Source organism: Triturus cristatus, chromosome 9 (genome assembly GCF_964204655.1).
Source record: "Triturus cristatus chromosome 9, aTriCri1.1, whole genome shotgun sequence".
Lineage (NCBI taxonomy): Eukaryota > Metazoa > Chordata > Amphibia > Caudata > Salamandridae > Triturus > Triturus cristatus.
In genome coordinates, this window is record NC_140592.1 from 228,250,906 (window position 1) to 228,277,674 (window position 26,769).

At 47.1% G+C, this 26,769-nt stretch overlaps 1 protein-coding gene across 1 annotated transcript in view; it reads right to left on the reverse strand.

Moving 5' to 3' along the window:
* TMF1 (TATA element modulatory factor 1) overlaps positions 1–26,769 on the reverse strand; it is a 271,023-nt gene that overhangs the window by 98,292 nt on the left and 145,962 nt on the right. The window contains exons 10-11 of the mRNA XM_085624782.1: positions 21,973–22,129; positions 6,401–6,593 (exon numbers count right to left, since the gene is read on the reverse strand). Of these exons, the coding sequence (XP_085480908.1) occupies positions 6,401–6,593; positions 21,973–22,129 (350 nt within the window). The remainder of the gene's footprint in view (positions 1–6,400; positions 6,594–21,972; positions 22,130–26,769) is intronic.

Sequence of the window (26,769 nt, forward strand, 5' to 3'; positions counted from 1 at the left end):
TGTTGCCAGTCTGTATGATTTTGCCATTCATCTAGATGTGTCTTCTCCTTTTCTAGGCCAGGCCAGCAAACAGCTCTTCTTGTCTCCCACTTATACAACTTCTGCTGGGTCACCAGCCAATACTGCCTCGCTGCATCATGGACAACGTTATGGTATTCCCTTTTTTTAGGGGTGTTACCTGTGTCAGGCTGTTATTCTGTCCAGTGTCATGGTATCGCTTTCCCTCTCCCATAAGTAGTTCGCAATGTAAAGTCTTTTCCTGTAATATCTGTCAGATAGTTCACAATATGAAACCGTTTCCTACTGTATTGGTCACAGGATTACACCATGCAAATTTCCTTTCTATTGTATTTGACCGTAGCTCTACATTAGAAAAATACTGGTCTACAGGCCTTAACACAGTGTAAAAAACATTCCATACATAAAAGTCTCTTAGGTTTAACATATGCCAATGGCAATAAATAATTTTTATAATACACAGATCAGACCTAAGTCATCTGACACCTTTTCGCAATGAACAAATAGGGGATAAATCATTGACCTGTTAACATAACCAACTAAGGCCTACCGGTAACAGCATAATCTGTGTACTAGAAGCACTCTTTTTCAGTAGAAGCATACAACCTCTACCCAATAAGAAGAAACATCAAGATGTGAATGGATCTAAAGCCCCTCTTTCAAGTAGTGCTTCTTAAATTAATAAATTACTTACCTTCAGTAACGCCTTATCTGGTAGAGACATAATCTAGCCGCAGATTTCTTACTTTAGAATATTCCAGGCGTCAGACTGGATCCGAAAGACTTTTGCTTGGGCAAAACCCATGCGCGTCTGTAGGTGGCATCAGTCGGTTCCGCATGACGTCAACGTCCGCGGCAGAAGTGACAGCCACGTCACCTATATAGGAGCCATTTCGGTGCGCTGATGTCAGTTACTTTTCATGACCTTCCATGCAAGGAGCGTGTAGCCATGAAGTGCAGGGCAGTGATGTGTTTAGAACTACGGCCCTGAAAAGGATCAGCCCTGACCCTAAAAAGCTGCCAGCAGTGCGGGCAGTATGGGTGAGTCGGTAAGGAATCAGCAGCTAGATTATGTCTCCACCAGTTAAGGCGTTACTAAAGATATGTAACTTGTCCATCTGATAGAGACTTCTAGCCCAAAATCCTTACCTTAGAATAGATACCCCAGCAATACCATCCCCGGAGGAGGGACTGTGGAAAAGTTTAGACCAGGAAGTACCGCAGGACAGAGCGGCCAAAAAGGCCTTCCCTGTGCACTTGACTGTCCAGACAGTAGTGGTTACTGAATGTATGAAGTGATGCTCACGTTGCTGCCTGACAAATGTCAGGGACTGGAACACCACTTTGCAACGCTGTGGTCACAGCCTTAGCTCTAGTGGAATGAGCTCTTAAGTCTTCAGGAGGTTGTTTCTAGGGCAGAGCGTAGCAAATTTTGATGCAGAGTACGACCCATTGCAAGATAGTCCTATTCTGCACCGCACAACCTTTCTTTGCTCCACAGGACCCCACAAAGAGTTGATCATCAACCTGGAACTCTTTAGTTAGAGGGTTGCGGAGGAGCATAGAAAGTGGGCAAGGTGGACTGACTGCCCACGTGGAATGGGGTTACCACTTTCGGTAAGAAAGAGGCCCTAGTACGAAGCCCCAATTTATCAGGGAAGATGGTCGGATAAGGAGGCTTGAATGAGAGAGCCTGTAATTTGCTCGCTCTCCTGGTAGACGTTATTGCCACTATAAAGGCTGTTTTGATGGAAAGACGCCGGAGGGGCAGTTGTGCAGAAGTTCGAACGGAGCGCATATCAGGATAGTGAGAACCAAATTAAGGTCCCACTGAGGAATAATGAATAGGGCAGGTGGGAACATATGTACAAGCCCCTTAAGAAACCTGTTTAAAATAGGGGATTTAAATAAAGAAGGATGCTCTGGCAGCCTCAACAAGGAAGACAAAGCCGAAAGGGACCCTTTAAGAGTGCCCAGAGCGGAGTCCTAGTGGGCAAGGATCAAAATAAAGAGAAGGACCTGAGACAGGGAAGCAGAAATAGGATCAATAGACCATTCAGTACAATATTTTACAAATTTCTGCCACCGGCAGGTGTAGACAGTCTTGGTAGAGGGACGCCTGGTTGCCAAAATCACATCCCAGACTTCAGGAGGAAGATTGAATGCGGTCAACAGCCACCACTCATTCTCCATGCAAGAAGTTGTAGAGTTGACGGGTTCATGTGGAGGACCTTGCCATGCTGCGACAGAAGGCCCTCCCGGAGGGGCAGCCTGATTGGAGGATTGATGCTTATTTACAGAAGTTTGGGATACCAAACTCTCTGTGCCCAGTCCGGAGCCACAATAATGACTTGGGCCCGGTTGCTCCTGATCTTCTTGAGCACTCTGGGCAGGAGTGGTATGGGCAGAAAGGCATATAGCAGGGCTGAGCTTCACTCAAGACGAAAAGCGTCTCTGAGCGACAGCCGCCTTGGAAACTCCAACTCACAAAATTGCTGACATTGCGCGTTCTCGGCGGACAACAGTTCTAACCAAGGCTCTCACCACTGCTGAAAGAGACCTTGCATCACCTCCGGATGGAGACGCCACTTGTGATCCGCTAGGTATCGATGAATGAGTTAATCAGCCCTGGTGTTTAGGGAACCTGCCCTGATGGTCCAGCCATGTCCAGAGGCGCAGGGCCTCCTGACAAAGGGTCCACAACCCCACCCCACCGTGTTTGTTTCAGTACCACATTGCAGTGGTGTTGTTCCTGAACACATGAACTAGCTTTCCCTTGCTGGAAGTAAGGAAAGCTTTCAATGCCAAGCAAATTGCTTGGAGCTCCAGCAAGTTGATGTGGAGTCTGGATTCCGCCAGAGACCAGAGTCCTCTGATCTCCACCTCTCCCAGGTGGCCGCCCCATCCCAGGAGTGATGCATCTGTCACTGCTGTGTGATCTGGTTGGGGACGGGAGAGGCGTCTGTCTCTGACCCAATCGCGGCTGGTCAGCCTCCATTGCAGGTACTATGCAGTTCCTGCCGAGATCTGGACCATGTCGAAGACATTCCCCTGATACTGCGCTCAATGGAACTTCAGGTCCCACTGCAGAGCCCTATATGCATCTGGCATGTGTTCACAAGCAGGGTGCAGGCAGTCATGAGGTCCAGCAACCCCAGAGTCAGTCTCACCGAAATTCAGGATAGAGGTTGAAACACCGGTATCATAGCCTGAATATCCTGGACTCGCCGCTCGGGAGGTTAGGCCCGGAACTGCAGTGTGTCTAGAACAGCCCCGATGAAAGGGAGCGAATGAGAGTGAGTCAGGTGCGACTTCGGCACATTGATAGTGAATTCCAGTGAAAGAAGGAGATTTGTCGTAGTCTGGAGGTGTAAGAGGAGAGTTTGGGGCGAGATTGCTTTCGACAGCCAGTCATCGAGATGGGGGAAGACTGGCATCCCTGATATGCGCAGATGAGGTGCAACCACCGCCATCACTTTGGTGAACATCCGAGGGGCACTGGTGAGGCAAAAGAGGAGTACTGTGGACTGAAAGTTCTCGCGGCCTACCGTGAACCTCCGGTAGCGACTAAGGGCAGGCAAGACGGGAATGCAAAAATAGGCTTCCTGCAAGTCCAAAGCTCCTATTCAGTCTCTGGGGTCTAGGGCAGACAAGACCTGAGCAAGGGTGAGCATTTTGAACTTTTCATTTCTGAGGAAATAGTTATGGGCTCACAGACCTAGAATAGGACGAAGGCCCTTGTCCTTTTTCTTGGGACCAGAAAGTAGCCAGAATAGCAACCACAGAGTATTTCTGGAGCCAGAACCCTATCTGTGGCTCCCTTGGTCAATAGAGTCCTGACTTCCTCCTCAGGCGCTGCATGGTTTGAATCCAGAAGTCTTCTTCAACATCGAGGAAAAAACCTACACACCAAAAATAGTTGACAAAACGTTAAAAAAAGCCTGTCAAAAAGTGACAGAGGGTAGCTCTCTTTACAGATCTGCACCAGCTGGCATGTAAAGAAAAGAACTGATGTCAAGGTGGCACCTATATAGTTCACATGGACGTCACTTCCGGCGCAGACGATGACGCAGCCGTCACGCAAAGCCGACCGACGTGGGCTACTGGCATGCAAAGGTAATGCTCGAGCAGAAGTTTTCAAGATCCAGCCTGATGCCTGGGATATTCTAAGGTAAGGAATCTGCGACTAGATGTCTCTATCAGATGATCTTTTTACATTGATCACCTAAGGTAAAACAAGTCCTGCAGTATTATGCCAGGCCTAAAACACATCTCTAACTTCAGAATCAACTAGAGGCCGATTATCAGAAATGGCAATTAGCACTGTTAGTTTTGATGTTTCCAATATGACAGCCAAAGGGATTCTGTGTATGTCTGGTTGCCTGAAGTCAGTGGGTCTGTTGGATGACACTAGAATACCTTTTCCCATTAACAGACTGGTGCAGTAACTTTTAGACATTTAATTACCAATTTTAAACATAACCCTTTTAGTTACTAGTAACTAACCCACCCTCAGAACCAGCGTGGATAAGCATATTCATTTGAATTAATAAATCTACCCACAATGCTTTTGTGATGTGTTGCATCCAAAAAGGGTAGAGTTAGTGTCAGTTGCTGCGGCCAAAAGAAGGTCAAGCGGACCGCAAGCCCACCAATGCAGCCCTCAAAGTTTTAGCTGGAGTCCCTTATCGCACTTAATTTCTTTCCATTTTTGGTAAAGTAGGTAAGACAGCCAAATAATATCAGCAGCTTATGTACCAAACCCATAAGGAGGGCCTCAGTTTTAGCATGTGGTGGTTCATCGTACAGACTAGATAATATAATTCACTTCTTAAGGTGCTGAAATAATCTTCACGGTCAGCTGCACAAGAGTGATATTGCAGATCGCTGGCTCTGATGATGGGAAAAAATTGCTTAGTAAAAACCAATTTGGGCTATGGCGATGCTTGAGGCATCTCATACTTGACACTTCGGCCAACTAGAAAAAGTCAAATTTGACCCTTAATGAAAAGCCAAATGTGGAGAATTTGAGCGGTCTAAAAGCTGCTTTTGACACAGTGGCTACAGACCCAAGTCTTTGCAGCAGGAGGTCAAAGTCCACCATGTCAAAAGCCTCAGATATATCAAGGCAGATAAGAGTTTTCCTGGCCCCAAACTCAGACCAAGACAATTACCAGCAGCTGTAATCCTATGGTGAGCGATCTGGAGTTCTACTATAGTGCAGGGTTGCATTGCATACTGTTCCAAATAAGTGTGAATGTTTCCTGATATCATTGCCCATATAGCCAAAGACACGATGTCCATCAAGGTACCAGGGCATTTTGCATGTGAGGGCTTCAGAGATTTGTCCCCGTTCAAGGAGGCTGTTGAATGTAATAATCATAATCATGAAATCACGCAAGCCTCACTCAGCTGTTCAATATGAAGATGGCTGTGCACAACGGAGCTCAGTGCAGCGACCCACTTTAAGCATTCCCCTGATCAGGGGAACCTGCTGGTCAGCCCCGCTGGAGTGGGCCCCTGCTCAACCAGTGAGAGTCCTGGCAGCAACCAGAAAGATAGAACACAAAAATACAGACACTTCCCACATACCAGATGGGCATCAAGGTAATACATATTGAGTTCCCTGCCCAAGTGGCAAACCTAGCCTGGGTTAAGAAGAGGTCTCTTCATCGACACGTCACCAGGAATACTTCAAAGTTGTCTAGGAAGAAGCATGTTCTCCACAATCAGACTGACTACTCAGAAGATTACCCTGAGCTTCAGATTTTGCAAAACAGAAGATGCAGTATTCAGGGTAGCACTGCTTTAAACATCTGACCACAGGATTGCGAGTTCCATCAAAACGGATATAAATAAACTTGTGTGAAGGCTAGCATATTCATGTAAGGAATGAACCAAGGTTGGACAAGTAGAAGTAATTATAATAAAGGAGCAAATATTTAATATGGAGACTAAAGCCCTCATTTCGACTGCCAGTCTATTTCAATGGGCCTGGCTTCATTCCTGAGCCCACCAGAAACACCAAAGACCAGTCTTGTAGCCCCTCTGTCAACTTTTCAAAACAGCAGAAAAGAATGGGGGAAATTGCTTGACAAAAGTGGGAACTATTGTGTTAATTGGATGCAGAATTAATTACTGATACACCAAGTATCAGTGGACATTCGAGGCACAACTCAGAATACCCACTAACTCCACAAGCCCACAGTTAATGAGACCCCCGATAGTGTGAATTCCAGGAGTTCAGACTAACCAGGTGCAGGACCCACACAACTTAACTATGGGCCTAAATACAGTTGTAGGAGAGACCAATAAAGGGAGTACATGGGCCCTCTGCTAATTATCTGCTCATTAATATTTATGCATTTACAAGAATACCAACCTGCTATGCTCCTCTTCTACTTTACTGAGCCTGGTCTTTTCCACTTCAAGTTGAGCTTGTAGTCGGCTCTTTTCTTGTCTCAGTAGACTAATCTGTGATTCAGCTGAAGAGATGTGGGTTTTGAATGAAAGAAGTTCTTCAGTAGCAGCACGCTCTTTTTCTACTGCTGCTGCAAGTAAGGTCTGGGCTTCAGCTGCTCAACAAAACAGAAAGTATATAAGACTTCACATCTCTGTTCATAAAGTACAAATATAACCAACAGCTAAACATTTCCCAGAAATCTAGGTCATTATTTGTAAGCACTGGCATGTAAAAAGCACAAGTTACTTACTTGTGTAACAATATATTGTGTAAAGAGACTTAGTTAGTGATAGATTCCTTACCGTAGAATATCCCCAGGCGTCAGACTGGATCCGGAAAGTTTTCTTCAGCAGTACCCCTGCGTGTCAGAAAGTGGCATTGTGCGGCTCCGCGTCCGTCGCTGGCGCCGAGCTGACATCACGGAGACTACTTAGGCGCCACCCATGCGCGCTGACATCAGTTCTGTACCCGACTTTCCGCGCCAGGAACGCAGAGCCATGCAAGAAACTGACCACTGGTGCCATGATACAAGGGCCCTGAAAGGGATGACCTTAACCCTAGAAATCAGTTCGCAGAATGGGGAGGATGGGTGGGGCCGTAAGGAATCTATCACTAACTAATGTCTCTTACAGATATACCGTTACACAAGTAACTTGTGCATCTGAAAGAGACACGTTAGTGAAAGATTCCTTACGATTTCCAAATGGCGGCTTATCAGCATCCGGCATTCTGGCAATATTCGGTGCACCCACAGGGCCCACCACCATACCCTATGCCACCACAAGGCCCCCCCCCCCCCCAATTTTACCCCCCGATGTATAACCAACCTTTTTTAGGCAGAGGCTGCGGCAGAGGGCGCGGGCAAAGAAGAAAAAACAATCAGCGACAAGGAACAAGGATCCAGTGGGAAGACACTCCGAGAACCATGGAGACACGGAGTCATACGACCAACAAAAAGAAGACTTAGTGGTTAATCTCTCTCAGAGACACCTCAGTGAAATGGAACAGAGGGTCTTACAGAAGGGTTTAGGGTTTGTACCCACTCCCAAGATTGACCCCTTCAAACAGCAATGTGAGGTTCAACAATTCTTCCGGAAAATTTGATTGAAAGCCTTTTTTACCAACACTGAGGCTCCTGAACGGACAGATAGTGGTTTACACAATGCCTCCACCTTCACCCCTAGTACTAATATGATTCCACCTGAAGTTATTACTTTTGAACAGGCTGTTCTAAAGGATCTAGCGAAAATAACCAATTCTAGACATTTTAATAACATGTCTAAGGCGGAAACTGAGACAGTCACCACCTTGTCCAACGACACCTCCATTACCAATAAACAGGCAGATAAAGGGGGAGCCACAGTAATAATGGATACAGTGGACTACGAACTAGAATGTAGACGGCAATTGAGTGACCAAGCTTATTACACCCCTGTCCCTACTGACCCAACCCCACGTCTCCTAACTACGATCAAAGCCTTGGTCTTCTCGGCTGAGAGCCAAGGCTGGAGAAGTAAAAAAGAAGCCATTTTTCTGGTAAAAAAGAACCCACGCACCCCTTACTTCTACATCCTTCCGAAAATCCACAAAGGAACTTTCCCTGTACCCGGGAGACCCATTGTATCAGGCATTGGCTCAGTGCTGGAGCCCTTGTCACAATTTTGTGATTTTTTTCTTCAACCGCTTGTACACAAGACAAAATCTTACATACAAGACACTTCAGATCTACTGAGACTCTTACTGTCTCTATCCCCTACAGATGAAATCACCCTACTGTTGAGTTTAGACGTGCAGGCCCTATGTACCAACATACCCCAGAGGGCCACACTCGAAGTGGTGGAAAACATTCTCCAACTCGAACCATGGCAACATAACACTCCCATAAGTTTCATTATGGACTGTGCTACTCTAGCCATGACAGAAAATGTTTTTGAATTTAAAGGACAGATCTACAAACAGACACAGGGCACTTGTATGGGTAGCACCTTTGCGCCCAGTCTGGCCTGCCTGTACATGTCCGACTTCGAGTCCCGCTACATCTTTCACCACACCAACCCCTACAACACTGATGTTTACCTCTGGAAGAGGTTCATTGACGATATTTTGATACTATGGAAAGGAGACATGTCAACTTGTCTAGAGTTTTGTAATTGGATCAACACTTTGGATCCACACCTTAAATTCACACACACAGTGTCAGACAGTAGTATCTACTACACTATATAAAAAACCAACGGATCGTAACAGCCTGTTACTATACTCCAGCCACCACCCGCGGAGCTTGAGAGATAACCTACCCGTGGGACAATTCCTCAGGATAAGACGTAATTGTAGCAACCTAACTGACTACAAGACTGAAGCTGAAAAACTAACGAGGAATTTGAAAGCACGTGAATATCCAGCGAAACAGATCGCCCAAGCCAACAAAAGAGCCCGTAATAATCCTAGAGAGGCCTTACTAGAACCTAAATCTAAGATACAAACAGAGAACATTACGTGTGTTACCTCGTTCACCCCGGCATCTAACCAGATCACCAAGGTGATCAAAAAGCATTGGAAGATACTAAACACAGGCTCAATGACCTTAGAAACACCTAGGTTCTCTTTCAAACGCACCAGGAACCTGAGGGACTCTATAATACATACTCGTCCTCGAACACAGAGACAGATAACACAGAGAACACTATGGGAGTTGCCCCCTGTGACCGGGCATTACCCGTGTGGCTCTTGTTCTGTATGTCACCTTACTGACATACACAAGACAGTTGATATCAACGACAATTTCAAGTGGGAAATACGACGCCACACCAATTGCAATACCACCAACTGTGTATACATGATTACATGCCCTTGCACACTACAGTACATAGGCATGACAACACGCCCTGCTAAGACACGCATCATAGAACATCGCAGCAATTTCCGCTGTAAAAGAACTAACACTAAGATGTGTGCGCACTTTCTAGAGGAAGGACACCCCCCCCGATTCCTTTAGATGACTTATTCTGGAAACATTTCCGAACATAACCAAAGAAGCCCTATTAATCAAAGAACAACGGTGGGTGTACAAAAGTGGCACAGACACCTCTGGACTCAATGATGCCATCCCGTGGTGCTCCCTAAAACCGCCTTGAGACATAGTGTACACCAAGCTTCTGAGCTACCACACCAATTTTTGACTAGCCTTCTCATATACAGAGGTGGCACTGTCACTACCACCCGAAGACATAGTGCACACTAGGCTTTGTAATCATTACTCTGATATCTGATTAGCTTGCTTATATAGCGATTTCCACACTTGCCACATCTAGCATTAACATTCAGGCAACTTTTATGGGGACAGTAACCGATTCATTCGATGCCCGTGAGTTCAATACATTGTATATTTATGACCCGTTTGCCATGGTTTATTTGTAGTGTGGCAACCCGCCATTACAACAATATTAGGGGTTAACTACAATCATATACCAACTAGATCTCGTAGTTTCAATACAACTACAGAACATATCCGGTTACATTATCAGCAAGAATAGACATTGCTTACACCCAAACCATGTACAAAACCATCACATGTTTACTTAGCGACGACTCCGTCCCTCGTACTTCTCCCAACATGGCGGCTACTTCTAGTCACTTTCACGAACTACATTGCATTCTAACTCCACATGGGCGGTGACGCATATCCGCTTTAAACACACACAAGACTGTTGAACCCCACCCCCCAGTCCTGGTAGTGCGGGGTAGGTCTACGAGCGACACGGACTCGGCGTGTCAGTAAGTAAAAACCTCATGTCTCTTTACATGTTTTATATTTTATATGTTGTATCGCTAGCTCTACCATGCATATTTATAACCACATAGCGATGCCACGCCGAGTTACTTGACTATCGGTTCATCTAGTTTGAGACCTGCTTTCCACCTACACATACGGGAACACATAGACCCACACAAAATATTGCAAGGAGCATTTATCTATGAGACACGCTTTCTTGTCCTGTTTCCCGCTCTGCGTGAGATTTTCATTACTATTTATTTCATGCAACGCGTTTTCTTACTGACTGACCATTACTGAGAGCAGTTGTTCTCCAGGCACTTCCTAGTTCTATTCACAACCATTGATCCCCATTATAATTGCAATATATTACTGGTGTGGATCCAAGAGAAGGGGTGTTAATGACCCTGGAGTATTACATTTATTTAACCTGTTTTTAAACACTGTGGCATCCAAGAGAAGGGGTGTTAATGACCCTGGAGTATTGCATTTATCTAACCTGTTTTTAAACACTGCCCCCATACACCAATACAGAACGCAAGGAACTCCTTGCGCAGCCTACCAGGGACTGCAGTGGTTTATCCTATGGAACATATAGGGTAAGTCCAACTACAGCTGTTGAAACACCTTTAGAGTGATCACTTCACGTGGCTTTTGTGTGTTTATAATCCCCCCCCCCCCCACACAGAATGTGCACCTTCATTGTAAATGCACGTTCCACCCGCACCATGTACGATAACTGTTTTGTGAATGAGCGTTCCTTAACGATTTTGGTCTCCCATTCTCCATACAGGTAGACCGAGCCGCAGGTAACAATACCAGCTATATTACATCCTGAAGGGTATGTGATTCACAATATCCCGATGGCTGTGTGAGGGCTCCAATATCCATAACAGATACCTTCCTACATAGTACATCCTTCCCTTTAGGAACAGCTTTGTCACTTGTTATTTGCGTAGAATAGATGCCCCAGCAATACCAACCCCGGTGGTGGGTCTGTGAACAAGATCACACCAGAAAGTCACAGAGAACAGAACGGCCAAAGAAGCCGTCTCTCCAGACTGGACTGCCAAGGCAATAATGCTTGGCAAACATGTGCCGCGAGGCCCACGTAGCTGCCTGACAGATGTCCTGCAAGGGAACACCGCGTCCCAAAGCAGTAGTGGCTGCCGTCGCCCGGGTAGATTGGGCACGCAGCCCCACAGGCGGCTTCTTCTTACCCAACGAGTAACATGCTTTGATGCACAGAAAGTTCCACCGAGAGATGGTCCGTTTGTGCACGGCCCAACCTATTTTGGCGCCCACGTAGCCAACAAAAAGTTGGTCATCCACCCGGAACTGTTGTGTGCGCTTCAGATAGAACGTAAGCGCACGTTTTGGGTCCAGACGGTGGAGCCTCTCTTCCTCTTTTGAAGGATGCGGAGGCAAAAAGAAGGTGGGCAAAGTGATGGTCTGCCCGATGGGGAAGGGCGTGACAACCTTTGGCAAGAAAGAAGGACGAGTCCTTAAAACCACTTTGTCCGGATGAACAGAGAGAAAAGGAGGTTTCGAAGAAAGAGCCTGGAGCTCACTCACTCTTCTGGCAGAGCTGATAGCTACCAGGAAAGCCGTCTTTAGAGTGAGAAGACGTAAGGGACAGTTATGAAGTGGCTCAAAGGGAGCGCACATCAGATAGGTCAAGACAAGATTTAAGTCCCATTGTGGCATTATGAAAGGCACGGGGAAAAAGTGTGTGTAATGCCTTTCAGGAAGCGATTAACAACCGGAGACTTAAAAAGAGAGCGCTGATCTAGAAGCTTTAGAAAGGCGGAAATGGCCGAGAAATAATCCTTTATAGTGCCCAGAGCAGAGCCCTGCTAGGCCAAAGAGAGTAGGAACAGAAGGACCTCGGAAAGAGGGACAGAAAGGGGATCCACAGCCTTTGCTGTGCACCATGCCACAAATTTGTTGCACCTGCAGGCGTATACAGTCTTAGTGGAGGGACGCCTGGCTGCCAGAATAATATCACAGACTTCGGAAGGAAGGTCGAAAGCTGTCAACTGTCGTCGCTCAATCTCCACGCATGGAGGTGGAGGCTGGACAGGTTCGGGTGGAGGACCATCCCCTGCTCCTGCGACAGAAGATCCTCCCAAAGAGGCAGTCGGATCGGGGGATCGATCGCCATGCTGAGTAGCTCGGGAAACCAGTATCTTCGTGCCCAATCCGGAGCCACAAGGATGACTTGGGCCCGGTCGCGCTGAATCTTCTTCAGCAGTCAGGGCAGAAGTGGTATAGGCGGAAAGGCGTACAACAGATCGCAGCTCTACTCATGACGAAAATGTCCAGAGGCGGAGAGCCTCCTGACATAGGGTCCACGACCCCACCCCACCCTGTTTGTTGCAGTACCACATGGCGGTGGTGTTGACCGTGAACACCTGCACCACGCTTCCCTGGGCAGAGGGAAGGAATGCTTTCAGTGCAAGTCGGATCGCCCGAAGCTCCAAAAGGTTGATATGGAGCCGGGACTCCGCTTGAGACCAGAGGCCTCTGATCTCCGCCTCTCCCAAGTGGCCTCCCCATCCCAGGAGGGACGCATCCGTCACCACTGTGCGCTCCGGTTGGGGAAGGGAGAGGGATCTCCCATTGACCCAATCGCGATTCGTGAGCCACCACTGCAATTGTCGTGCAGTGCCCTCCGAGATCTGGACGTGATCGGACAGGTTGCTCCGATGCTGTGCCCACTGGAACTTCAGGCCCCAATGCAGGATGCAGGAGGTCGGCCGTAGTCTGGAGGTGGGAGACGACTGTCTGGGGCGAGCCCGCCTTCATCAACCAGTCCTCGAGATATTGGAAGACTGGAACCCCTGATCTGCGCAGATGAGCTGCGACCACCGCCATCACTTTCGTGAACACACGAAGGGCACTGGTAAGGCCGAAGGAAAGCACAGCAAACTGAAAGTGCTCTAGGCCTACCGTGAACCGCACCACGCCCGCGGCCACGCTGAGGTTAGTTCTGCACAAGCTTCTGGCAGAACGAACGTGTCAGGGCACCCCTTCCGTGGCCACGAATGGAACGAAAAGCAGACGTGGCCGGGCGCGTGGTGGAGAGACCCAAGGACTTGGTCATAGCCCGGGAGTCCTTAAAACGCTCCAGCGCACTATCTGCCTTATTGCCAAACAGGCGAGTACCATCAAAGGGCATGTCCAAAAGAGAACTTTGTACATCCTCTGAAAAACCAGTGGACTGCAACCAGGCATGACAAAGGAGGGCCACTGCTGTGGAAATCACCCTACCCAGTGAGTCCGCGGTGTCCAGTCCACACCTGATGGCGAATTTTGCTGCATCTTTCCCCTCAGCAACAGCTTGGGAAAGTACTGTCCGAACCTCCTCCGGAGACTGAGGCAACACCTGCGCAACCGTGTCCCACACAGCGTGGCAATAGCGGCCCAAGAGGCATGCGGTGTCCACCGGCCGCAGCCCTAAGCTGGCAGAACTGTTCCAGCTTCTTGGATTCCTTATCCGGCGGAGCAGTAGGGAATGCGATTAGGGAAGTGGAGGCCTGGATGACCAGGCTCTCCGGGGTGGGTGGGCGGACAGAAAAGCAGGGTCACCAGGGGCCGGGCGATGGTGCCTGGCCACATTCCTATCCATGGGGACCACCGTGGCTGGTCTAGACCAGGTGCCCATCAAGACGTCAGTTAGGCCCTCATTGAATGGCAACAGGGGCTTCAAAGAGCTTGCTGCCGGCTGAAGCACTTCAGTCAGATTAGTCTTGAGGGTCACTGTAGGCAGGTCAAGGGCCTCAGCTGCTCTACAGAGCACCACAGTGTATGTAGCGCCCTCCTCCACAGCCACAGCAGGAGAAAGAAAACCAGGGTCAGAGGAGAGGTCAAGGCCACCGGCATCCTCTAGCTCTTCCGTCCATTCCTGTTTCGACCCGCACTGCCGTGCGAGAGGGTCCTCAGACCCCTCCCAGTCGTCCCCTTCCTCCACCGCCCGTGGAACAGGCTGCGGAGGTGGGGGAGGGACAGGAGAATACAAGTTGTCGAACGGCGCCGTTGGCACCAGGCGGTGCTGGTGCGGCTCTGTGTCCCAATTAGGGCCCCAACTAGGGGCAAAATTGTTCAGAAAACCAGGCAAAGGCGGTGGAGGAACGAACGGAACCCACTGCGGCACCGGGACCGGAGCCGCCAGAGGAGGTCCCTGCAGCGCCGGGGCCGCCGGCGGCGCCAGCAGCAGAGCAGACGGCAAGGGAGGGCCCTCAACTGGGCCCGCAGGGCCCGAAGGCACGCCGGCGGGAGCCCGAGGCCTGAAGAGGCGGTCCATGGCTGCAAGAAAATCTTGCACCTGGGCAGGAGTCCCCGATGGATCCGGATAAGGTAGGTAGGCCGCGGGACTCACAGGCTCCAAAGGAGCCACAGGGGTGGGACCCCTGACCCCCCCTCATCTGCGTCCGGAGACCGATGGGGGGATGTCGTAGTGCGGAAACGCTTCTTCGACTTCTTCTTATGACATCTCTTATCCGATTCAGAGTGTGAAGACTTCGACCCCAAGGAGCGATGATGATGGCTCTGCGATCGGGCCCTCGATCAACCCCTGGACCTCGAACGGCGCGGAGACGACTGCAGGCCTCCAGCAGCTTACGGGACCACTACCGTAAGGCCTTCGGAGCCATGGCCAGACAGTCGGAACATGACCGGGAGTCATGGTCGCACTCCAGACAGTAGAGACAGATGCCACGGGGGTCGGCCACCGACATCGTAGGGCGAGAGGCCCCGCAGGATTTAAACCCAGGCACCCTATGTGGCACCAGGAGTCAAAGACTCAAAAGAGGGAAGACAAAAGTATAGTCAAAAAGTGACTAGGGTACGTGCTCTAACCAGATGTGCGCTTGCTGGCACGGAAAAAGAAAGAACTGACGTCAGCGCGCATGGGAGGTGCCTAAGTAGTCTCCGTGACGTCATCTCGGCGCCTACGATGCCAGCGATGGACGCGGAGCCGCACGACGCCACCTTCCAACATGCAGGGGTACTGCTGATGAAAACTTTCGAGATCCAGTCTGACGCCTGGGGATATTCTACGGTGAGGAATCTATCACTAACGTGTCTCTTTCAGATCCTAAAGCCTGCCCTTTTAAAGAAAGTGGCTATATTATCAGATTGAACATAACTCATAAAAGACTAGGTGCCAGATGTACAAAGCCTTTTTGTTGGTGTAAAGGGTCAGAGTTGCGAAATTGGGCCATTTGTGACCTCAAAAAGGCCTTTTCTTATGTACAAAACTAAATTGCTGTTCGTTACCAAATCGCAATTTCAGTTTGCGACTAAATACCGATTCGGTATTTGGAAGGGGCATATTTAGGGCGTCCCTTCCAAATACTGAATCGAATTGGCATATATTAATATCCGGAAACCAAATTCAATAAGAAAACATTAATCTTTTACCATTTCCTCAAAAGAGGTGGTAAGCCATTCACAACCGGGAAGAAGGCTACAAGGGACCCTTCTCCTTTGTGAATGTTGGCAAAAACATGTTTTAAGACTAAGGAGTGGTCTCAAGGACCAATGCCAACTCTTAATAAAACGAAACAATTTTTTTCCCAAACACATCTCGTTTTCCTCTATGGAATACAATTATGTGCATCCACAGCACACATGCCTCGAACATATGCAGAAAATTATTACTCAATACTACTATTGGCCCAACCATTCACAGAATTCTACTGGCCAATGAATACTGCCAAAACGCAGGGACCTATGAAACTTGCCCACTTTCAGTGTCAAAGTCCAAGAGACGGAACAAAACTTCAAGTTCCAATAAGCCAAAATACCAGGGCAAGCAAGAAAGAAACTTCTCTCCTTTTTTTGTTTTAAATAGAATAAATAAATATTTGAAAAACATAGTAGATGTAAAAAAAAGGGGGGGACATAAAATTGCAGTTCAAGATATAAGTACAGCCCTGCCAACAACAGGTACATACGACACCTGTGATACAGGACAATATAAAAAGCACAGCAGCACATGTTAACATGTATACTCCATATATCACCATCCATACCATCTCTGAAATGAGAGATTTGGTAAAAAGTTATACTGCCACCAACAAAAAGAGGAAGTTACTATGTCACCACCACAACACTAAGTGAATCGTCATAAGAAAATTGCTGTCTGTCAATTGGTATAACTGAAAACAAGAAAAGGCAGTCATGAATCCTCACTAGGTGAGAAACGCTGAAAGAAATAAGTACATCCCTTCCAGAAGATAGGGAATGTACATCAGACAGAACTACATATATCAAGAACATTCAAAAAAGAAAGAACAGTTTGCAAAACTGGGTGGATGGATGCATGCACCAAACCTGTGATAACTTTGGGACAAGGTGGACCAAACACAAACCTTCGGCGGCCAATATACTGCACCACAATGTGGAGCATGAATAGGTGTTACCTATATTTGAGGACGATAATGCTGTCTATAGCAGGCATTGGCCCTTACCCTAAAGGAAGAACTCACAAGCAAAAAGCATCCAAAAAATGCAAATGTGCACTCTGAAGTAGAGCAACGTTCCAACATGCTCAACCTCTTCAAAGCTCTGATGCACTCAAAATGCACACGTAGGGCACTAAGAAGCAAAAACATATCGTTTTGAGTACACTGGTTTAGAAAATACCATAGGTGGTTGAAAGTGCAACAGAACCCTATGACAGGTGATCACAAGAAGAAAATACAGCTCTTAGCTCACTACAATAGTTCTTAAACATACCGCCAAGTCCCAGTAGGACACGGCTGTACAACGGAGAGACTCTATAGTAGAGAAATACGCTACCAATACTCCACATAGAGTAAGTCACATACCCATAAAAGGGGGATAATCTCGAGACTAGCTCTTTATGAGCTTGAGGCTAGCGCCTAATCAGAGAACATTTAAAATAAATTTAAACCAGCTACCCAGCCGTAAACACCATCCGGGACTTAAAGACTCAAACCCAGAAACTAATACTCTCATTATAAGTCAAAAGCAGTGTTTTACACTTCAATACTACTAACTCAATGAAGGCCTTAAACTTCGGAACTACAGCCATGGACACCATAGAATAAATTAACAAGACCTGATGAGGTCCAATCACAAATTGCGAGCAATGAGGCGCTGGACTGCAGAATCAGCATGGCTATCAAATAAATTGATTCAGTTAAAAGGTAAGTCCTTTGACTCTCCCAAACATTCTCGGGGAAACTGGAATCACGCAACCAAGCGTGCCTCCTCAGAGCCACTGATCTAGCCATAGCTCTACAAACGGAATCCATTGTGTCCACTGACGACCTAATAGTGAATTTATCCATTTCACGACCATCCTGTATCAGCTGAAAAAATTCAGCTCTAACTCCCTCAGGAAGAGAAGGAAGTAGTCAGACGACAAAATCCCATAGGGCACAAGAAGCCCATTCAAACACACAGGACGTGTTTAAAGATCAGGAGGCAGAACTAGCGGACGCAAACATATTTCTGCCACATGTCTCCAACCACCAAGACTCACTGCTTGGTGGAACCAATGGAAGAGCTTATAAATTCAGCGAAGCTGAAGCTGGCTGCACAACAAGCCCTTTAACCTTAGGGTGTTGACAAAGATCAACAGGATCACCTGGAGCAGGTCGATGACGGTGTGCAATGGCACGCTCAACAGAGACTCCCGCCTTGCCCAAGTCCCCAAAAGAATGTCATATAGCGATGCTCTGAAGGGAAGTGAAGGCTCAAACCCAGTGACTCCTTGATGGAGCAGACTCGATAAGGGATCAGAGGATAGAGACACCACAGGAAGCTGCAACTTCAAAAATTTCAGAAGCCTTCCAAATGACCCCGGCATAAGCTGCACTAGCCTCTGCCGCTATTCTAGGTTGTGAAAGTAAATCATAGGTAAGGGACGGTTGTAGACTAACGTTCCCACTAAAGCCTAAGAACCTCGTGCATGAGGCTGGCCAAGAGCACCCAAACACTCAACTCCACCAGTATCTGCAGACTCTTCCTGCAACACTGGGGAAATGGCAACCAAAGTAGCCTCATCCTCAATTTGTAGAGGAGATGTGGCAATAAGCTGTGTCTCCAGGGTCGACCTACGTCGAGAGGGCGTCGTATTGACGTCCACCATTAAAGATGTCTCTAGCTCCGACCGGGATCGTATCGACGTGCACCACTAAAGGTGTCTTCGGTGTCGCACAGAGTCGAGGTGGTGATACCTCCTCTGCGAACGCCACCAACGTCATAACAGGAAGCCGCACCGGGCTGTTTCCCGACATCTTAGCAACTCCAGCTACGGAGCCAGGGTCCTCAATCGGTGCCGAAGGCGAATCTGCCGGCGAACTGCCAATCAGAGTCCCTTCAATATCTTTAGGGCCGAAGGCGTACCAGGGAGAGGTGTTGACCCAAAAAAACACTTGTAATGCTTGGAAATATACTTCCATTTGGGCCATAGTCGCCCCCTCACCAGGATATGGTGGAATCTCGGGGTCCACTACTGCGCAACTGCCTCCGGTAAGGACCAGGAAGAACAGACGCCAACGTCATGGCCTCGCGAGGCCGAAGGCATCCGTGACTTTGATCCCTTCAGATGGAATTTACATGATTTTGACGAGCGACGTCCACGGGAACGGCTCCTTGATTTGCCCCAAGCAGGAGCCTCAGAACAGGAAGGAGATCAGCGCTTAGACTCCAAACGGGACAGCCGAGCCGACAGTAACTTCATCCAACATTCTCATAACGACTTGGCCTCTTACAGGCGTCGCACTCCTCGGAGTCGTGGTGCTCTCCCAAGCCCCACATACAAATGGCATGCGGATCCGTCGCCGACATCTACTGCATTCAGGTGCCACACAAGTTAAAGCCTGAAGACATCGGCACACTGTTCCAGATGCGAAAGGAATCGAGTAGGCCACAAAACAAAAAGGGCCACAGGAACCACTTCTCCTGGATCCGCGTTACACCGCGGAAAAGAAAAACTGACGTCAGCGCACTGGAGGGGACTTATATGGCTCCACAGACGTCATATCCGAGGACGACGTCACTACGTAGCCGTACGACGCCGCCCCCCAGGTAGCAGAGGTACTGCTGATAAAAATCTCCAGATGCAGATTGGCTCCTGGGGGAAATTCAAAGTTAAGGAATCTACAACAAGATGTCTGTATCAGATGAATACTTTGAAGGTGTTGTTACAAAGGGTTGACTCGATTAACCAGTCCTGGCACCAGAGAAGGGGCCCCCGTAACCAGGTCATCATTACTTGGTGCGTCACCAACTACAACAACGCAGAGTCTAAATTATGTTACAACATTGGACACAAAGGCCCGCAAAGTCACCAACGGAGGGCGCCTGGCAAAAGTCGGTACGGTTTTTTTATATTGTGTCTACCACTGCTTTCTAAAAGTCCTGTACACCTGGGCAATGCCATACCACATGTATGAAATTGTCTTTTTCATATGAACCTCTACAACCGGCAGGACTTATTCCCAGGTCAAGTCTAAGTAAATTGGGGTATGATAAATCCTATTTAAAAACTTAAACTGTATAAGCGTTTGCCTTTAGTTTAGGGATATAGTATTAGTTTGGAAACAGCTACATATTTACGATTCATCAGTAATAGAAAATTCCAAGTCTACATAGGATACCTCTCGTGCCAGGTACACACTGCATGGTAACATAGGGGCTGATTACGATGGCGGACGGACTTCAGTCCGTATGTGTCCCTCAACACCCACAACCAAGGGCCAGAGGGGCAGGGGAGCTCGCTACAGGTTCTAAATGTCCCTTTCCGCCAGCCTTTTCATGGCGGGTAACCCACCATGAAAGGGCTGGCGGAAAGGGACATTGTAATCCCTACAGCGGTGCCTGGTAGGCACTGCCATCATTATAGGGACTACGAGCCCTCCCGCCCCACCGGCAGGCTCAAGGAGCCCGTCGGATGTGTGGCGGTTGGCCTTTACGACCGCCACCGACAGCCTGTCGGTGGCAATCTCCCTGCCATTGCAATCAGCCCCATAGTCGCAAACATCTTTTGCAGTTTGGAAATGCTTCAGCGAATATGTAGAATCAGTATTATGTGCATCAATGGCGTGACCTCAGAGGGCATACACACACAAAAAGTGATGAGAAAAATGCTTGCAAACAGTCTAAACCTTCGGCTATTGCTCTTGGTAGCATTTCACCCCTTAGTTTTTTGGGGTAGCCAAAAGTGGGTCTTGGGTTCACCCTACCATTGGAACCAAGCTGCACCAGACTGAAAATGCCCCAGTAAGCCAAAAGTAGTCTTGGGTTGCTTGTGTTTCCGTTCAGAGAGGACTTGGCTTGGCAGTTTGGGCTGGACTGTTCTCACTAAAGCAGGAGAAAGGATGATTTGCATATAGCTGTGTTTAGTTTGAGGTGGCATGGTGGGCAAAAGTAAGATAGGTTTGAATGCTATCCCAAGCAATTGCCAGCGATTTGACTGTTTGCAAAAGTACCTCCCATCACTTTTTGTGTGTTTGATCTCAGGGGGCTCCACAAGGAATGCTGCGCAGATTGATCTCTCACAGTTGCAATGTAAAATATAAAAATACTTCCATACTAAACAGGGTACAAACAGGTTCCAACATAATTTTAGAAAATTATGCAGAAATTATAGCATTTTAGCTACAGAGTTTCCACAGAAGGGATTTATATGCATGCTTCACTACATCCCCTCATTCTGTACCATCACCACTTCCAGACCTTCTCTTGAACTTTTACTAAAGGAAATTAGATGGGGGTGAGACAAGGAGTAGAATCATGCAAATGAATATTCATAGCAGACGTGGATGAAAGAATCTAAGGGTCATTTGTCAAAAACGTGCATGCGCATTTGATGAATTTTTCATATTACACCACAAGAGACGTGCTGTTCCAGCAGGTGAAATAGGATATGATATTTTGGTAAAATCCTGGCTAAGCGAAAAACACCTTTGCTAAAAAGGAAAAACATTTCAGAGAGAAACTTCTTTTAAAGATGAATTAAAAAAAATTACAGGCCGTTCACTAAAAAAATAAAAATAACAATGCTTAAGTTACACTGAGGCAGTTCCAATCACAGAATACATGAGCAGATCCTACCAATGAGATGTTATTGATGTACCAGGAGGTTCTAGTAAACAGGTAACCTCCGAGATTAGCTTTTTTTTTTTTTACTTGAATGATCAGTTTTTGGATGACTTGATGAAGGAGTAGAGTTCCCAATCATTAAGGAATGAGAAACAGCAAGGCAAAGCCAGCACATATTTTTCTTGAGAGCAAAGCTAAATAAATATAATCCTGTTCACACTATATAATCCAGAATAGACTACAAAAAAGGAAAATTGTCTGCACCACTAAAAAATTCCATTGACTTCCCAGATTCTACACATTTTTGATTGGTGGGACAACACTATCCCTAGATCATGATCAAGATCGGTCTCATATGTATACTGACAAAGGATTAAGTAAACGTTTAAAAATATATCTGTCAGAGTTCTACTTTGAAGGATAGTGGTTTGCCTGATGCCTAAACAATGCTTTAAAAATTATATTCTAAATTTGTATAATGAACACACATGGGCAAGCAATACAGGCAGACAACTTAATTACTACTGCAAATATAATAACACCACCAGACAACAAGATAATTTTTGCATTGTTATAGCAGAATGGGTTGGGAAAAACAAAGGTGTTAGTGTGGGGTGACAAATTAATCTGTGCTTACCTAGTCTATCAGAAAGATTCTTTTCCAGCTTTTCCCAGGATGTTGTATGAGCTCCTAATGTAGCCTGCAGGTTTTCTATCTGTCGGAGTAATGGCCTTGTGGCAGATGTAACACTTTGGCTCAGATCTTGATTCCGATTTTCTCCTTCCTGAAGTCTCTAAGATTAACATTTTTAATGCTATTAATACAAACAACTGAAATATGGTCTAATTTAAAATAACACAATTAAAGGGCTTGAAAAGCTCATTTTAACATTAAAATTTTGGAAAAAATCAACTAGTTTAAAAATCGAATGTTGCCTCAAAACTTGTAAATTGATCATGTGTTCATTCTCCAGACATTCAGGAACCAAAGCTAGCCAACCTTCTTTTTCGGCAGGCATGCGTCACCTTTGCTAGTCATCGAAGCAGATGTGCTATGTTCCATTCAATGTGTGAGCACCATGGATTTAGCAGGGATGTTAAGGCAAACTGCAGAGGATAACCAGGGGGTGGAGAAGGGGACTCTAGCTAAGAATGGGTTCATCTTTGACATGCTGGTAAGCAGATTCTCAAAGATCAACCAGCACCATCCCAAACTAATTCCAGAATGGCAATTAACACCATCACCCAACCAGGATTTCATACAAGCTCTAATCCAAGGGCTCAAGTAATATTGCTCATCAGATGTACAGTGGCACACGCTTATGACAATGGTTCCTTTCCCTCCCTGCTAACTGTACATTGCCCAGCAGGACGGTAAACTCCAAATATGCGGTTAAAGCCAGCTCCAATAGTTTTCATTGCGCAGCCCCAAGGAGCAGTCCAAAGGCAAAATTAATCTAATAATGAACTTGTTCTTCACATAAATGGACAACCTAGCATCAATTCCCATTAGGTATCTTTGAGTTTAAAACAATTTGGTAAACAAATTCCAATTTTTGCAAGCAATAGCAAAAAACAAGACACTAACAAAGTGCCACATTCATGTCTGTCAGGGTAATTAACAAGGCTCAACCGTACTGTTTTTTTCTGTCTCTAAAAAAATAAATAGAGCATTGTCTAGCAACAGCAGGACACATTTATGAAGTACTAAGCTGAAGCTAAAAGTGATTGTAAACAACTAACCCTAGTACAATGGCAATCTCTGCTAGCACTACTACTCTGTACAGATGCAAATACAACCATTTCAGTTTCTTCCAAATGAATTCCATGCTACTTTGAGAAGTAAGGCAAGTAAGACAGGAAGTGGGACTAAGTTCCAACAAGACATTTCCAACAACCTCTGGGTGCTATTTGGTGTATCCTGCACAGTATCCGACTGTCCCAACTGAAGAGTGCTCTTGTTGAGGGATTTGAGCTCATGGCTTTCATTTTAAGCATGTGTCCTTTTGTTCATAAGCAACAATGAATTATGCTGTCTGATCTGGAGTGTAATTGTATTGCTATAATAGTGTATTTCCTTGCTTTCTTATCTCAGTCTTTCTGAATGGGTGTGTATTTTTAGTTATTTCTTTATGTGCTACCCTTATGCGCAATTTTCCACCAACACGTATGAGCATGCAGAAATTTGAGATAAACTTTTGTGCTATCGACTATATGAGAGTAATCCGTGTGTTCAGGTTCCTTGATGGCAATGTGAAAACCAGTATAGTTGTGGGCTCCGATTATCAAGCAGCCCAGCAACAATATTGATTATCTAGTTTTCATTGGTGCCGCATGGTGTTGAGATCAAAATGCACATGCAGTTCATCACAGGCTCCCAGCTAGAAAACAGCAACCTCTGTTCTCCCGGTTCTCAAACGTGGAAGCCTCTGTCCAAGTACTACGATATGACATTCATCAAGTAGTCCAGTTTAATTCCACACGAAGTGTCCAAATAACGGAGACAGTTTATCACAGCCCAGATTCCACTTGCGCAGGATATTTTGTTCACTACCTATCACGACAAAGCGTAACCCAAAAAAAATAAAAAAAATATTCACAAAGTAAAGGAGCTTTTGACCTGCCCTGTTGCCATGCCTACTGTCTTATCTTTGGGTTTCTTGTATTAGGGCCGGATTCACAAAGGTATCTTAAAATAAAAAAAAATTCCATGGCAGGTGATTGACGTTACTATCGTGGACTTATCAAGGTCCTGTGATTTTGAACCCTCTGTTGGGAGTTTGGACATGTAAGAAGTCAGACTGATTGAATAATTATCAAACCGATGTGTAAACTAAAAGACCAGTCTCGTTATACTTTTTTGGGGTGTTACCACGCACCATGGGATGATATTTCTAAAATGCTTGGTCATTCTGCTGACCAGAGACTTGAAAGTGATTGTGTACCGGTGACTTCGATCAGCCTTGAAAAAGTCCAGGAGGACGAAAGACGCGTCGGCTGCTGCATGTATGACCAATTAAAAGGGTTCCTGCAATAAACAACCATACCGTCACTTGTTGGGGCTCAAATTGACAACGAGAAATTTGTGTGAATAGAGAAACAATCTTTGGATGATAGTAACTGCAACGTGTGTGCTTTGGTGCCCTTTTGGATTTATTGCATTGTACTGCACTGCTGTGTGGTAAAGGTGATTCACACCTAAGGTGGTTGGTGGCACTAGAGCACCACAGAACTGAACTTTACTCATACTGTGTCTTTCTCACTGACTAATGAATACTGGGGATAGATGTGCAAACATTAGAGCATAGTCACCGTCTATCTAGTTGTGTTGCACACTTTTAAATAAGTTTTCTCCTTTTCGGTAGCCACAATCTCTCAGTGTAAAATACTACTAAAAAAAAAAAAAAAAAAAAAAAAAAAGAAATAAACAGTAGTAAGTCAAATACTACACATTGCCATCTACTGGTACTGCATCAACCTCCTATTGAAAATAACGGTGGTAGGGAATCAAAATAAAGCCCTATAAGAAATAAAGTTAAATTCAATTATTTAAAATAGTTAAAAATATAAATTAATGTTAAAATAATTTAAAAAAATAGTACATATTTATTTAATTATAAAAAAGAACCCATTTTGAAGATAATTAACTTAATTTTAAATAATTTTATATGCCACTTTCAATTATGATTAATGCACAGCATAAGCTTTTTTCTTTATGTTTTAATTTAAACCTCAGAAAAATATTTTATTTAATATATTTCCATTAATTAAAGTTTCAAGTACCTGGCAGGTCGCTCCCCCGCCGCACAGCGCCGCCTGTGTGTCTGCCGCTGCTGCTGCTGAGTAAGTTGTTCACTGCATTGTCTGTACTGCTTGATCTTTGTTGTGCCCGTAACTGCTTTTTCTCCGTCCTCCCCGCCGCCTGTCCTTGCTCTGTGCCTGTTTTTTGCCTCTGTTCCCCTCGCTGCCCCGCATCTTGTGTCAGTTTTCGCCTCTGTTCCCCCAGCTGCCCCGCGTTTCTGTGCCCACTCTCGCCTCTGTTCCCCTCGCTGCCCCGTACCTCCATATCTGCCTTGCCTTCTGTAGCTTTGTTGACCCCCTCACCTGTGCCTCTTGCCTTCTGTACCCTTCGTCGTCCCGCTCCACTCCGGCTGCTGCCTCCCCTGCGGCCCCCCTGCCCCCCTGACTGCCCATTCGCTGCCCCACCTCCCACCTCCCAGCTGCTCCTCCCTCCCACCTCCCCATATATGCCGGCCGCGGAGCGGTGAGGAGAGCGACCCTAGACCCTACCCATTAGGTCGCTCCCACGCCGCACAGCGCCGCCTGTGTCTGCCGCTGCTGCTGCTGAGTAAGTTGTTCACTGCATTGTCTGTACCGCTTGATCTTTGTTGTGCCCGTAACTGCTTTTTCTCCGTCCTCCCCCGTCGCCTGTACTTGCTCTGTGCCTGTTTTTTGCCTCTGTTCCCCTCGCTGCCCCGCATCTCTGTGCCCGTTTTTGCCTCGGTTCCCCTCGCTGCCCCGCGTCTGTGCCCATTTTCGCCTCTGTTCCCACCGCTGCCCCGCATCTCTGTGCCCGTTTTTGCCTCAGTTCCCCTCGCTGCCCCGCATCTCTGTGCCCGTTTTTGCCTCAGTTCCCCTCGCTGCCCCGCGTCTGTGCCCGTTTTCGCCTCTGTTCCCACCGCTGCCCCGCGTTTCTGTGCCCGCTCTCGCCTTTGTTCCCCTCGCTGCCCCGTACCTCCATATCTGCCTTGCCTTCTGTAGCTTCGTTGACCCCCTCACCTGTGCCTCTTGCCTTCTGTACCCTTCGTCGTCCCGCTCCACTACCGCCGCTGCCTCCCCTGCGTCCCGCTCCCCTGACTGCCCATTCGCTGCCCCACCTCCCAGCTGCTCCTCCCTCCCACCTCCCCATATATGCCGGCCGCTATGCGGCCGCACCTAAGGCAAGCCCGTCTGCGCCCGTCCGCGCCCAGCGCCAGAACCCCTGGTCGCCGCACCCGGCATACGGAACGCTGCCACTACGATGCCAGCACTCTGCATGCTCTCAACCCCAGACGGACCCACTCCTGCTTCAAGGCCGCCCTGAAACGCACACACGGGCCCTTCACCTGCCGGATCTGCAGCTACACCAGCCTCAGAACCGACGAACCACCAGTCAAACAAGACCCCAACCACCTCCGATGCATCCTACTAAACACTCGCTCCGCACGCAAACACGCCATCGAGCTCTGGGACCTACTCGACACAACATCCCCGGACGTCGCCTTCCTGACAGACGTGGATGAACGACTCCTCCGCACCAGACATCGCCATAGCCATCCCAGACGGCTACAAGATCACCCGCAGAGACCGCACCAACGGAGTCGGAGGAGGAATCGCCATCGTCCACAAGAACAGCATCAGGGTCTCGACTAGCACCGACGACACTCTCAGCACT